The sequence below is a fragment of the Pelobates fuscus genome, chromosome 1, assembly GCF_036172605.1.
Source record: "Pelobates fuscus isolate aPelFus1 chromosome 1, aPelFus1.pri, whole genome shotgun sequence".
Classification (NCBI taxonomy): domain Eukaryota; kingdom Metazoa; phylum Chordata; class Amphibia; order Anura; family Pelobatidae; genus Pelobates; species Pelobates fuscus.
The window spans coordinates 82,000,737-82,013,165 of NC_086317.1; the positions used below are offsets into that span (position 1 = coordinate 82,000,737).

The 12,429-nt window shown below is 40.0% G+C and overlaps 1 protein-coding gene across 1 annotated transcript in view; it reads left to right on the top strand.

Moving 5' to 3' along the window:
- The first annotated feature begins 4,563 nt into the window (after positions 1–4,563).
- Positions 4,564–12,429, top strand: part of WDR81 (WD repeat domain 81) — a 54,134-nt gene continuing 46,268 nt past the window's right edge. The window contains exons 1-2 of the mRNA XM_063443860.1: positions 4,564–4,776; positions 7,986–11,525. Of these exons, the coding sequence (XP_063299930.1) occupies positions 8,042–11,525 (3,484 nt within the window). The 5' untranslated portion in view covers positions 4,564–4,776; positions 7,986–8,041. The remainder of the gene's footprint in view (positions 4,777–7,985; positions 11,526–12,429) is intronic.

Below are 12,429 nucleotides of genomic sequence, written 5' to 3' on the forward strand. Positions count from 1 at the left end.
TTAGAATATTGTGAAAAGGTGCAATATTCTAGGCTCACAGTGTCCCACTTGTGGTAACATTCTGTCATCAAACTAATTTGGTGACCAGGGGTTATGTGACCAAGTTATCCTTGTTACAGGATGGATAAGTATAAGCTGTATCGCAGTAGGGATGGGAGACAGGCAATGCGGGCAGAAGATACTCCAAATAAGGGAGTCAGTTTAAAAAGATTAGAGTCTACATTTGAATAATCCTTCTATTCCTCCAAGGTGTCCGGAACAACGGCGGCAGTGGTTTAGGCAAAGCAGGGAGTCAGGAAAAACCGGACATATTTGCAGCCCTTCTGGGAGGAGTCGGAACTGGATTAAGAATATGGAATTCCGCAAATATCACATCCAGTCCTACACACTCTACAAACTCTGTCACTAGTACTCATTCTCATAATTATACTATACTTTTGTGTGGCAATGAAATAGATGAGGAAGAAACTTGAAGAGGGGGATATATTTGTGTAATTGACAGCCATAGGAAAGTACAGGAGAACTTATGTCGCTGAGGGAACTATTCCGGAGGGACGGTGGGTTGAATTTCTCCTGTATATCAGGTTTTTGCTCCCACTAGGTTCTCTTGTACTAGAGGGATAACTAGATAATGGAGCAACATAGATGAAGAAAAAGTGGGGGAATGTGGGGTGATGCAACCCCTATTTGACTGTTTTCTTTTACCTTACTCATCTCACTCACTAGAATTCCTGTGCTCCCCTTTCCTACTTCAGATCTCATAGTTTAGATAGATAAGAGGGATATATTATTATTTTTAAATGTGCTCAACATAAGAGAAGAAAAAGTGAGGGAATGTGGTAACATTCTGTCATCAAACTAATATGGTGACCAGGGGTCATGTGACCAAGGTCCTGTAGATCTTTCTTACAGGGTGATAAGCTTTACCCTTTGATATGGTAATTGGGTAATTCAATACCTTTACAAGTCAGGAAAGAGATAACCACTTCCCCCTATCCTCATCTCTCTCTGTTCCTTTTTGGCTGTGCTGCAGAGCAGACGTGGGCAGACGCCATGTGCTAGCATGGGGAACCATGTTACACTCTGTTGCTTCCTTTGTGGATGTGATGTCGAACTTGCAGCAGTGAGCCATTACTAGATGTGAAGGCCTAACCGTGGGTGAGATCAAACGTGTGGGGAAGGGGATTACTATATAGATAGATAGATAGATTTAAAAAGGGTTGTTGCTCCGTGGGTCTGGGCTGTGACTATAGAGATAGATAGATAGATTTAAAAAGGGTTGTTGCTCCGTGGGTCTGGGCTGTGTGTGTTTGTGATACATTTATAGTATTGTGTTGTTGCCTTCTAAATAAATACCTTTTAATGTAGACGAACCTTGTGTAATATATATATTAATTTGGTGATACACCACACCACTCTAATCAGCTAAGTAAGCCATAACACCTGCAAAGAGTTTCTGAGCCTTTAAATGGTCTCTCAGTCTAGTTCAGTAGGAATCACAATCATGACTGCTGACCTGACAGTTGTGCGGAAAACCATCATTGACACCCTCCAAAAGGAGGGAATAGCCTCAAAAGGTAATTGTGAAGGAAGTTGGATGTTCCCATAGTGCTGTATCAAAGCACATTAATAGAAAGTTATGTGGAAGGGAAAAGTGTGGAAGAAAAAGGTGCACAAGCAGCAGGGATGACAGCAGCCTGGAGAGGATTGTCAGGAAAAGGCCATTCAAAAGTGTTGGGGACTTTAACAAGGAGTGGACTGAGGCTGGAGTCAGTACATCATGAGCCACCACACACAGACGGATCCTGGACATGGGCTTCAGATGTCGTATTCCTCGTCAAGCTGCTCCTGAACAACAAACAACGTCAGAAGCATCTTACCTGGGCTAAAGAAAAACAGACCTGGTCTGTTGCTCAGTGGTCCAAAGTCCTCTTTACTCATGAGAGCAACTTTTGCATCTCATTTGGAAACCATAGACCCAGAGTCAGGAGGAAGAATGGAGAGGCACACACTGCAAGATGCTTGAAGTCCAGTGTGAAGTTTCCGCAGTCTGTGTTGATTTGGGGAGCCATGTCATCTGCTGGTGATGGTCCACTGTGCTTCATTAAAGGACCACTCTAGGCACCCAGACCACTTCAGCTTAATGAAGTGGTCATGGTGCCAGGTCCAGCTAGGGTTAACTAATTGTTTTATAAACATAGCAGTTTCAGAGAAACTGCTATGTTTATCAATTAGTTAAGCCTTCCCCTATTTCCTCTAGTGGCTGTCTCACTGACAGCCGCTAGAGGCGCTTGCGTGATTCTCACTGTGAAAATCACAGTGAGAGCACGCAAGCGTCCATAGGAAAGCATTATGAATGCTTTCCTATGTGACCGGCTGAATGCGCGCGCAGCTCTTGCCGCGCGTGCGCATTCAGCCGACGGGGAGGAACGGAGGCGGAGAGGAGGAGGAGAGCTCCCCGCCCAGCGCTGGAAAAAGGTAAGTTTTACCCCTTTCCAGAGCCGGGCGGGAGGGGGTCCCGGAGGGTGGGGGCACCCTCAGGGCACTCTAGTGCCAGGAAAACGAGTATGCTTTCCTGGCACTAGAGTGGTCCTTTAAGTCCAGGGTCAAGGCAGCCGTCTACCAGGAGATTTTGGAGACTTCATGCTTCCTTCCGCAGACGAGCTCTATGGGGATGCTGACTTCATTTTCCAGCAGGACTTGGCACCTGCCTACACTGATATTGTTCTATGTACACTCCTTGTTTTATTGATAGCATGTAATATTCTAATTTACTGAGATTGTGGATTTGGGGTTTTCATGAGCTGTAAGCCATAATCATCGCACTTATGACAAATCACGCTTTGAACTATCTTGCTTTGCATGTAATGCATCTATCTCATATAGTAGTTTCCCCTTTTACGTTGCATTGCTGAAATAAATGAACTTTTGCACGATATTCTAATTTTTCTAATATCACCTCTAGGTAGGCATGAGGGGCCCAGGGGGGCTAGATGGTGGTTTTAACACTATAGGATCAGGAATACATGTTTGTGTTCCTTACCCTATAGTGTTCCTTTAAGGCAAGTTTAACAGATGAATTCTAAAATTTCAACGTGAATTCCAAATTTAAGGCCAGAATAGCTGAACTGATAGCATAGCTGGCTTAGAGAATTTTTTCAGTTCTGCTATATCAATCTTAAAGTGACAATGTCACCATCAAAGGGGGGTTTGCAAAATTTGCAAAGACTTCCCCCTTGGGTTTCGTTGAATGGAGCCTTTTGGTGGAGGCAGGGAGAGGTGAGATTTACCTACCTGAAACTGTCCCTCGCAGGAGCTGCCATCTGCTCCTGGCGGATCCTCTTCAGCTCCAGGTCACTGCCCTACTCTCGCGCATGATATTGATTATTGTAGTGTGACCCAGTACCCATAGACTCCAGCCACTATAACCACTTCAAGCCATTAAAATGGTTATGGTCCTACAATGTCCTTCCAAATTAAAAATACTGATCACATAAGTACACTCAGAATACACACCATCCAGTACAGTGTTGTAAATGCTTACACATTAATGTAAAATAATTTTATTTAAAGGGATTTGTTATATTAAGTTTATCACTATATTAATAAACATGAATTTGTGAGGTGTGAAATTTTTTTTTTTAAATACACATTTATTTATCCTGCAATCACACGCCTCCATCTTAGCACCTTGTCAATCATTGTTATAAGCTCTATCCTCTGTACTGGAAGCAAACAGACAAGAGGAGAAACGAAACAGTGAGAGACATATATAAACATTTTCACATTTGAGTCAGTTTTGTCTGCATGCAACATATAATTATATACAAAACGGTTATTCCACCCTTTATACATTGGTGACTTTCCCCCTCCTTTTCTGTAATGCGTCAAAACTGACATATTTATTTATTTTTGATTTTTTTTCCTCCTGAAGATGATTGCATTCCCAGAATCAAACAACTGATTTATATTACTATAATTACAATTACTAGGAAAATAAAGTGCATTTGCAGTTTGAGAGATTTTTAATTCCTTAAACAAAATAAACAAAAAAAGATGCGAAAACTATTACGCAGTGTCAGAAAATGTGACACTCGCACTGTCTTCAGTATACATTTAAAGGAAAACAAAGCATCTCACAATGGTTAACACAAGTTACAGAAGCTTTTTAACGTTTTTAATGAGTGCTGTAAAATTCCCCTTTAAGTTTCATTTTCGTCCAGTCTTTTATAAGATCTGTCGCTCTGCTTGCAACAGTGGAAACAAGAGTTAAATATTTATCTTGAGCTTTCCTTCCCACTTACTCCACATCCAGCAGTACTACAGCAGAGAGTTGCAACTAATAAATAATTAAACTAAATGGCCTTTGCTTGCTGTGTTAACCCCTTGTGTTCCTCTCTTGATGGTTACAGGGGGCAATAAGTCAGGAGAAGCATTGTCTATGCATTTGTTTCCCCATTATAGTTTGCTTTATCATGTGACCCCCCTCCTGCAGTCACATGATCTGACAATGTGACAGATCTGCTGCCAAATAGGAAGTAGCTCAGTTATTGCCATCCCTCCTATGGCTGCTCCGCCTTTTGCCTGCATACTGCTCCATTGACTGTATTTGCTGCCAGTTAACCCCCTGCCATGTGAATGCTGGCAGCATTGGGAGAAGCTGCTGCCGTCACATGACCTGTATCAGCTGATCTAACATGGCTGAATCCAGTCCCCTATGATCACAGCAGCCCCTTGCTCATCTCAAGTACTGGAGCAGTGTTCCCTGACGGAGAGGTGAGTCAAGGCGAGCTGGATCAGTTATCTCTCTAGCCTTTTCCATAAAAGTTGAATGCTGCATGCATCATTGCAGTGAAGTGCCAGTGAGGCTGAAATAATCAATATATTACATACAGCACACCATTAGCAGTGCACTGGGTTCTTTTATGAAGTTTCAGATAGAGGAAGAGAGAATAGCCTCATTTCTAGAAGTTTTTTGCAGCAAGTCCACTTAATAAAGTACTGTACTATGTATAACGACAGTGTCTCTGCAGAATATCATGATTATTGGAAATGCTGAGATGCAGGATTTCTGCATTTTAGGTTAAATCATTTTTAAAGGTACATTGCCATGCATATTTCATCTACTTTGTGCTGAGAAAATATTAAGTACTTAAACACAAAGGAAGAAGCTAGGCACCAAAACAACTTTAGCTTAATAAAGCAGTGTTGGTGTATAGATCATGCTCCTGCAGTTTCACTGCTCTATTTGGTGCCATTTAGGATTCAAGGAGGCTCCTGTAGGATACAGAAGGCAATTAACAGAGCAGGAGATAAGGCATTCTAAATTTAAACAGAATGTGCAAAAATTATTAACAAGATGTGTTTTAGTAGTGCTGTGCAAGTCACATGCAGGGAGGTGTGGCTAAGGCTGTATAAAAATGTGATTTAACCTCCCTGGCGGTATGATTATGTCAGGAATTTTGTACCAAAAGCGGTACCATTTTTTTGCATTTGAATTACCCGCCCAGTTCCGCCCCCATGTCAGGCATGTCAATCAAATTTTAATTAATCAAATCACATAATTACGTTAAAAGATTATTTAAATATACATGTAGAATTTTAATATATATGCATTTATAGGTATTTAAATTCTACGTGTATACTAATGTAATCTTTTATGTAATTATATGTATTTATATATATATATATATATATATATATTTGCACTTATTTGTATTTTATATATATATAGATATATATATATAGAATGTCATTCTAAGTGTATTTTGTTACCGATATATATATATTAATAACAAAATACAGTTAGAATGAAATTACATATGCATATATAATTTATATTAAATTTAGTTTCAATATTTTATTTATTTATTTTATTATTTTATTTATTATTTTAATTATACGTATTTATATATAATATATATATGTACATCTATTATATATATAATATATATATATATATATATATATATATATATAAAAATATATTTAATTTATTTTTACTCGTCTTTTTTTATTTTTTTTATACTTCCCACCAGCAGGGGGACTGTCTGATATTTCAAACAGTCCCCCTGCTGGCAGATCCACAGCCAGCTATAGAGGGCCATGTGATCGCTCTTTGAGAGCGATCACATGGCCCCCGTGGGCCTGATTTGCCGTGGGAGGGCTGCCTGGGCTGTGAGGCAGTCCTCCCGAAGCGGATTGCGGCGGAGGTAAGGAAATCTTATCTACCCTGAGCGTGACTCGGGGTTACCGCTTCTGGCAGCGAAAATTAACCCCGAGTCACGCTCGGGAATACCGCCAGGGAGGTTAAATGGACACTATAGTTTAAATCTTAATGTAGTTGTTCTGGTATGTCCTTGCAGGCTTTTTAATGCAAATACTGCCATTGAAGAGGAAAAAGCAGTGTTTACATTATTGCCTAGGGATACCAATAGTGGCAGTCACTCAGATGGTCACTAGAGATGCTTCTTGGAGGCGCTAAACGTTCCTCATAGAGATGCATTTATTCAGTGCATCTCTATGAGGGGATGCTGATTGCTGCAGCGTGGTGTTTTGTATTGGATTGGCTGAGAATATTACATTTGTTGATCTCAGCCAAGAAGGTGGAGCCAGCCTCGACGGATTTGTGCAGTGCTGGAAAAAAGTAGTTTAATGCATTTTTAAAGAGTGCCAATGGTAACCGGGGCCTAATCTGCATTTTTAACACTATAGTGTCAGGAATACAAGTTTGTATGGTTAACACTATAGTGTTCCTTTAAGTGCTAAATGACATAGAATTGAGTAGTAAGACTACAGGGCATAATCTGCACACAAAACTGCTTTAATATGCAGAAGTAGTTTTGGTGCCTTTAGTGTCAATTTAATTATCTCTGTTACATTTGAAAGTAATGTACTACTTATACAATTTTCACCTACAGGAAAGTGAAAAATGTGGTGTGAATTCTTATATATATATATATATATATATATATATATATATATATATATATATATATATATATATATATATATATGTATGTATATGTGTGTGCATTATTATAATATTTAAAAAAAAAATCACCTTGTATATCCTGTAACTTTCCAAAACCCAACAAATATGAGTATTTTAGAACAGTAAAAAATATGATGAGGATGATACTGGTGAAAGGGTAGTTTTTGGGTGCAAAATGCAAAAATTAAAAAAACAAAAATGAATAACTTTGGGTTTGTGACAAAGTGGCTACTAAAAAAGACTGAACGTAACCCATATTGAAAACCCTGGGTTTTCATGGCGAATGGTATGCCATAATGGGGGTAATTCTCATTTCTGGGCTGCCATACAGTTTTTAAAGACAACATAGGCCCATTCAAATCAATCAGGCATATTTCAATGTGTATAATCTGAAAAGAGGAAAGCCCTATATTTGGCTCTAACTTTTCAAAACCTCATAAAACCTGTAATATGTGGGTTACTGTTGTACTTGTGAGATACCGCTGAACAAAAATATGTACATTGTATTGCAGTAAAACCTACAAATATTATAACATTCACAATTAAAATGCCCTGCAGAACTTCAAAATAACACGATTTCCTAATTTCTCACACTGTTTTTTTTTTTTTTAAAGATTTAATTCATTTTAATTTATGTTTACATATACATATTTGATGTAGCATTAAAACCCTATTTCTCCTGAACAAAATGATATATAGTAAGTGTGGGCGATCAGAACTTAAAGGGTTAATACGATGGAAACATGGCGACTTGACATGTCGGTTATAACTAGATTAGTATTTTGTTGATTGTCTATATAAACACAATATTTGCCAATGTATGAAATGTTTGGTTTTTCAGAATGCACTGTAACACTGTCAGTCCCATGCTATTTAAGGCAAAAGTAAAGGACAAATTTATAATTTAACACTGTTTGCTTGTGAAAGTGCAAATAATTTCTTAGTCACAGTTCTATATTAATTCAGCTATTTATTTTTTTTCTCCCCACAGTATGAATAATATAATGGAAGACCATAAGACAGACGATTGTTAGCCACTGTTCAAATATGGAGTGGGTGTCTGCGATTACAAAAGACTTAAACATTGACCCAAAGCAGCTTTCAGCTGTTGAAGATGGCGACTATTGTGTAGCATTTGTATCTCAGAAATGGCTTATAACTCTGAAAGAGCGGAGAACAGTCCCAGTGCTATGTGCAAGGCCGGAAGGGTTAAGTCATTTCGAAATACAGACTTTTTTGCAAAGATCTGTACACAAATTACCAGCTGGCTGGACCAGAGTTGAGATCCACTGTCTAAGGAAAGATAAGCTGGCTTATCCTGTCACTTTAAACAGTGGCATTGTACAGGGACAGGATGGGGACTGCGAATCATTGATTACGTTCATGCATAATATCTCATTCCAAAACTATACAAACTTGTGGTATAAGGCAAGATCGACATATGTAGAGCCATATGAGACTGTCAGCAAAGTGCCAAGTATAACCGCCTTGGATGCACTCAAAACATCTCTGCAGAAGCTTTATGGCTGTTCCTTTATTGCAACAAACAAGGGTTCAACAACTTTATCTCCTTCTACAGAGAATTCCACATTTATGGGACGGGTGTGTTGTCCCAATATTGTCCCAGCGGAAGCTCTCCTTGAGTCTTCAGATATGTTGTATATCATCTCTCCGTATATACAATATTCTTTGTATGACATTGTCACTTTTAGTCCTGCAAAACTTGCTAACAGCCATGCCAAAGTTCTCTTTATAATTTACAATATATTGCAGGCACTGAAAGTCTGTCACAAAGAGGGGCTATCCTGTGGTGCAATCTCTTTATGCAGTGTGGCCGTTGATGAGAAACTATGCAGTCAGCTGAGGCCTAACTTCAAGGATTACGAAAGATTAGATTCCATATCATGCAATGGGGAGGTCTTATCACCAGATCCAGAGAATGTGAACACAGTAGGCCTATGTTCTTCATGCAACAATGAGCTTAGGGAATTGGTAATGGACTGGATTAATGGAAAAGTTAGCAATTTTGATTATCTTATGTATCTGAATAAACTGGCTGGCAGAAGAGAAGGAGATCCAAATTACCATCCTGTGTTACCTTGGGTTATAGATTTCACTACCAAGAATGGTAGATTCAGGGACCTAAGGAAGTCAAAATTCCGTCTAAACAAAGGTGATAAGCAGCTAGAGTTCACCTACGAAATGACAAAGCAGGCATTTGTAGCTGGAGGAAGCAGCACAGAGCAGCTTCATGTTCCTCATCACATCTCCGATATCTTGTCTGACATCACTTACTACGTATACAAAGCTAGGAGGACGGCAAAGGCTGTACTGTGCAATCATGTACGATCGCAATGGGAACCAAATGAGTACCCAGGAAGCATGGAAAGAATGCAGAGCTGGACCCCCGATGAATGCATTCCCGAGTTTTATACAGATCCTACCATCTTTAAATCCATTCATCCTGACATGCCAGACCTTGACATCCCATCCTGGTGCAACTCATATGAGGACTTCATAAATGTTCATCGTGCTCTTCTGGAGAGTAGGGAAGTCTCTCAGGATCTTCACCACTGGATAGATCTGACATTTGGGTATAAATTAACTGGTAAAAATGCAGTCAAAGAAAAGAACGTTTGTCTTCATCTGGTGGATAATCATACTAATCTGACTTGCTATGGAGTTGTGCAGCTCTTTGACCAACCACATCCAAAACGTTTACTAGGTTCTGGATACTCTTTGTTGGAGCCTCCTACAATACTACCCAGTGTAAACATTAGTGAAATGAATGTATATGAAGATAAACACATAGTCAATGGGCTTGTGCTAGAGGCTACTCTGTGCGAGACCGTGTGGACTGCTGATAAAGTATCCACTGGTGATGAGGATTTAGAACAAGGAACTGAAGCGCTAGATTCTATTGGGGGATCGGCAAAAAGCATTGATCTGGCCTCCATACCCTCTTTTCAAAGTACTAGTGTGAGTATGCTGCCAGTTGACAACAGGCTGCAGGCAAATAGGACAATTAAACAAAGCAGAACTGTAATGAGTGATAGTGATGGAAAAATTGTATTACCTGAGGGATTTAATCCTATACAGGCACTGGAAGAGCTAGAAAGACTGGATAACTTCTTGGTTCGAGGTTTACACAGTGCCATCCTCCCAGTGACCAAATCTCAAAACACTCTTCCTCTAACTATGTTTGATTTCTTCCAGAGAGATATGCAGGCATTGGGTATCATGATTGCAGAGATAATATTTGCGTCAAAGATCCACACAAGAACTCCCAAAGCTTCCTTATTGGACCGCTATCTTCTAGTACGGAATCTCAGTAGACACCATCAAAAAGAAATTCCAACACCTCTCTTGCAGTTGCTAGAGATATTGTTGCAGCTGCATGTACCAGAGGATGTTCTGCTAAAACGTGTTTATACAGATTCCTGTGTTCACCTTTATGATTTTCCACACATCTCTAATGGTCTTCCTCCACCATGTCCTTCACAGCTCGTCAGCCCTTTTTGCTCTGTTGTCCCTTTCCCAACTTATTTCCCAAACCTGCACAGATTTATATTAACTTACCTGTCAAGAAGTGTTGAAGATGAGAGCCAAGGCCGGGAGCTTGTTTTTCAACTGTGGCAGCAAATAGATGGTATTCTTTGTGATATCACTCCTGAAGGATTAGAAATACTTCTCCCATTTGTCTTGTCTCTAATGACTGAAGAAAGCACTGCTGTGTATGCTGCCTGGTATCTTTTTGAACCTATAGCCAAAGCTTTGGGACCTAAAAATGCAAGCAAGTATCTTCTAAAGCCTCTTATCGCTTCTTATGAAAACCCTGTTTACCTTTATGGAAGATTTTATCTTTATACAGACTGCTTTGTAGCACAGCTAATAGTACGTTTGGGTTTGCAAGCATTCATTTCTAATCTACTGACCCATGTTCTGCAGATACTTGTTGGAGTTGAGAGTTCTGGAGAGGAAGGCAAACTTCTTTCAGGAGGTGCAGAGGATGAGGAAAGTGGTGGTGACAGCCCAGTCACATGTGACTTTGATGGAAGGCAGAACAATGTAGATCACAGTACATCATCTCATGAACTCCTCGACTACACGTCTGGAGTCAGCTTTCATGATCAGGTTTACCTGACGGAGAATGAGGATTTCCAGAATGGGCTGTATGTCACTGAACCTCTTCAGTCTCAAGAGCAAGAGTCTCTCAGTTTGGGGAGACTGAGTGACAAAAGCAGTGCAAGTGAAGTATCTTTAGGAGATGAAAAAGTTGCAGACATTGATTCCCTTCGTGAGAAAGGAAGCTTGAAGTCAGGAGATAGTAGTAGCCAAGATTTAAAGCAGAGTGAAGAATCTGAAGAGGAGGAGGACCGAGAACCTTCTCCAGGTCTTTCTGACTTAACATTGTCTGTCAACACTGAAGCCTCTGTGGATACTATCCAGGCCAGTGACAACAGAGACCTGGATGAAGAAGAGCCCGATATAAATAACCACACAGAGGAAAAGGAGAAGAAGATACTGATCGGTAAAGTATATTTTTATACCTTTGTGTAATTTTATTTATTTTTTGTTTTCAAATGCTTGCTGATTCTTTTTTATTTTGTGATAGCAATGAAATATGTGATCTTATGTAATTTAACTTTGACTGCTTATTATACTTATAGATGTCATAGCATCTTCTGAAATAGTGCAAATTCAGAATTCTAGGCTTTGGATGACCATTAATTAGTTTGACAACTGAATTTATTGAAGTCCATAAACCATAATTTGGGGGAACGTATATGCGCCCTTGCGAAACCTTCCAGGTCAGGGCTTATTCATTAAATTGAGCAATACTATCAGTCCAGGGTGGTGTTTCCCAAGCCAGTCCCCAAGAACCACCAACAGTCCAGGTTTTGTCCGGATCTCCATTGGAATAAAACAGGTTCTCCATGGGGGTCTGCATCACCAATGCAACAACAACCTAAGGTTCTAAATAACGTGTTTTAGTTGAGAGCAAAACTCTATAGTTCCCCAAAAAATCCAGATTTTGAGATGCTTAAGATGAAAAGCTTTCCTCCAATCTGGAGATAGCTTGGAAGGTGTCTTCGCCAACACTGGCAAGTTTTCTTGAACGTCTTTTCAAGATTTTCAGTCCTCTCACCAATTTCCTTAATTTCTCTATCTCTGCTGTAATTCAGTGAAAATCTGGTAGTATTGCAGCCAGGAGTTTTGTTGTAATGCCTGTATTCATCTCTGCATAATCGGGGAGTCCTCTCTGCTGTGATCAGGGGCGTATTAGCTGCGAGGCAAACAAGGCATTTGCCTTGGGCGGCATTTTCCAGGGGGCGGCAAAAAACGCCGCCCCCAAATGCCCAGGGCAAATGCCTTGTTAGCCTTGTGGCTAACTGACAAGCCCTCTGGGCGGGCGATCTGCTGGGCGGCGCGGG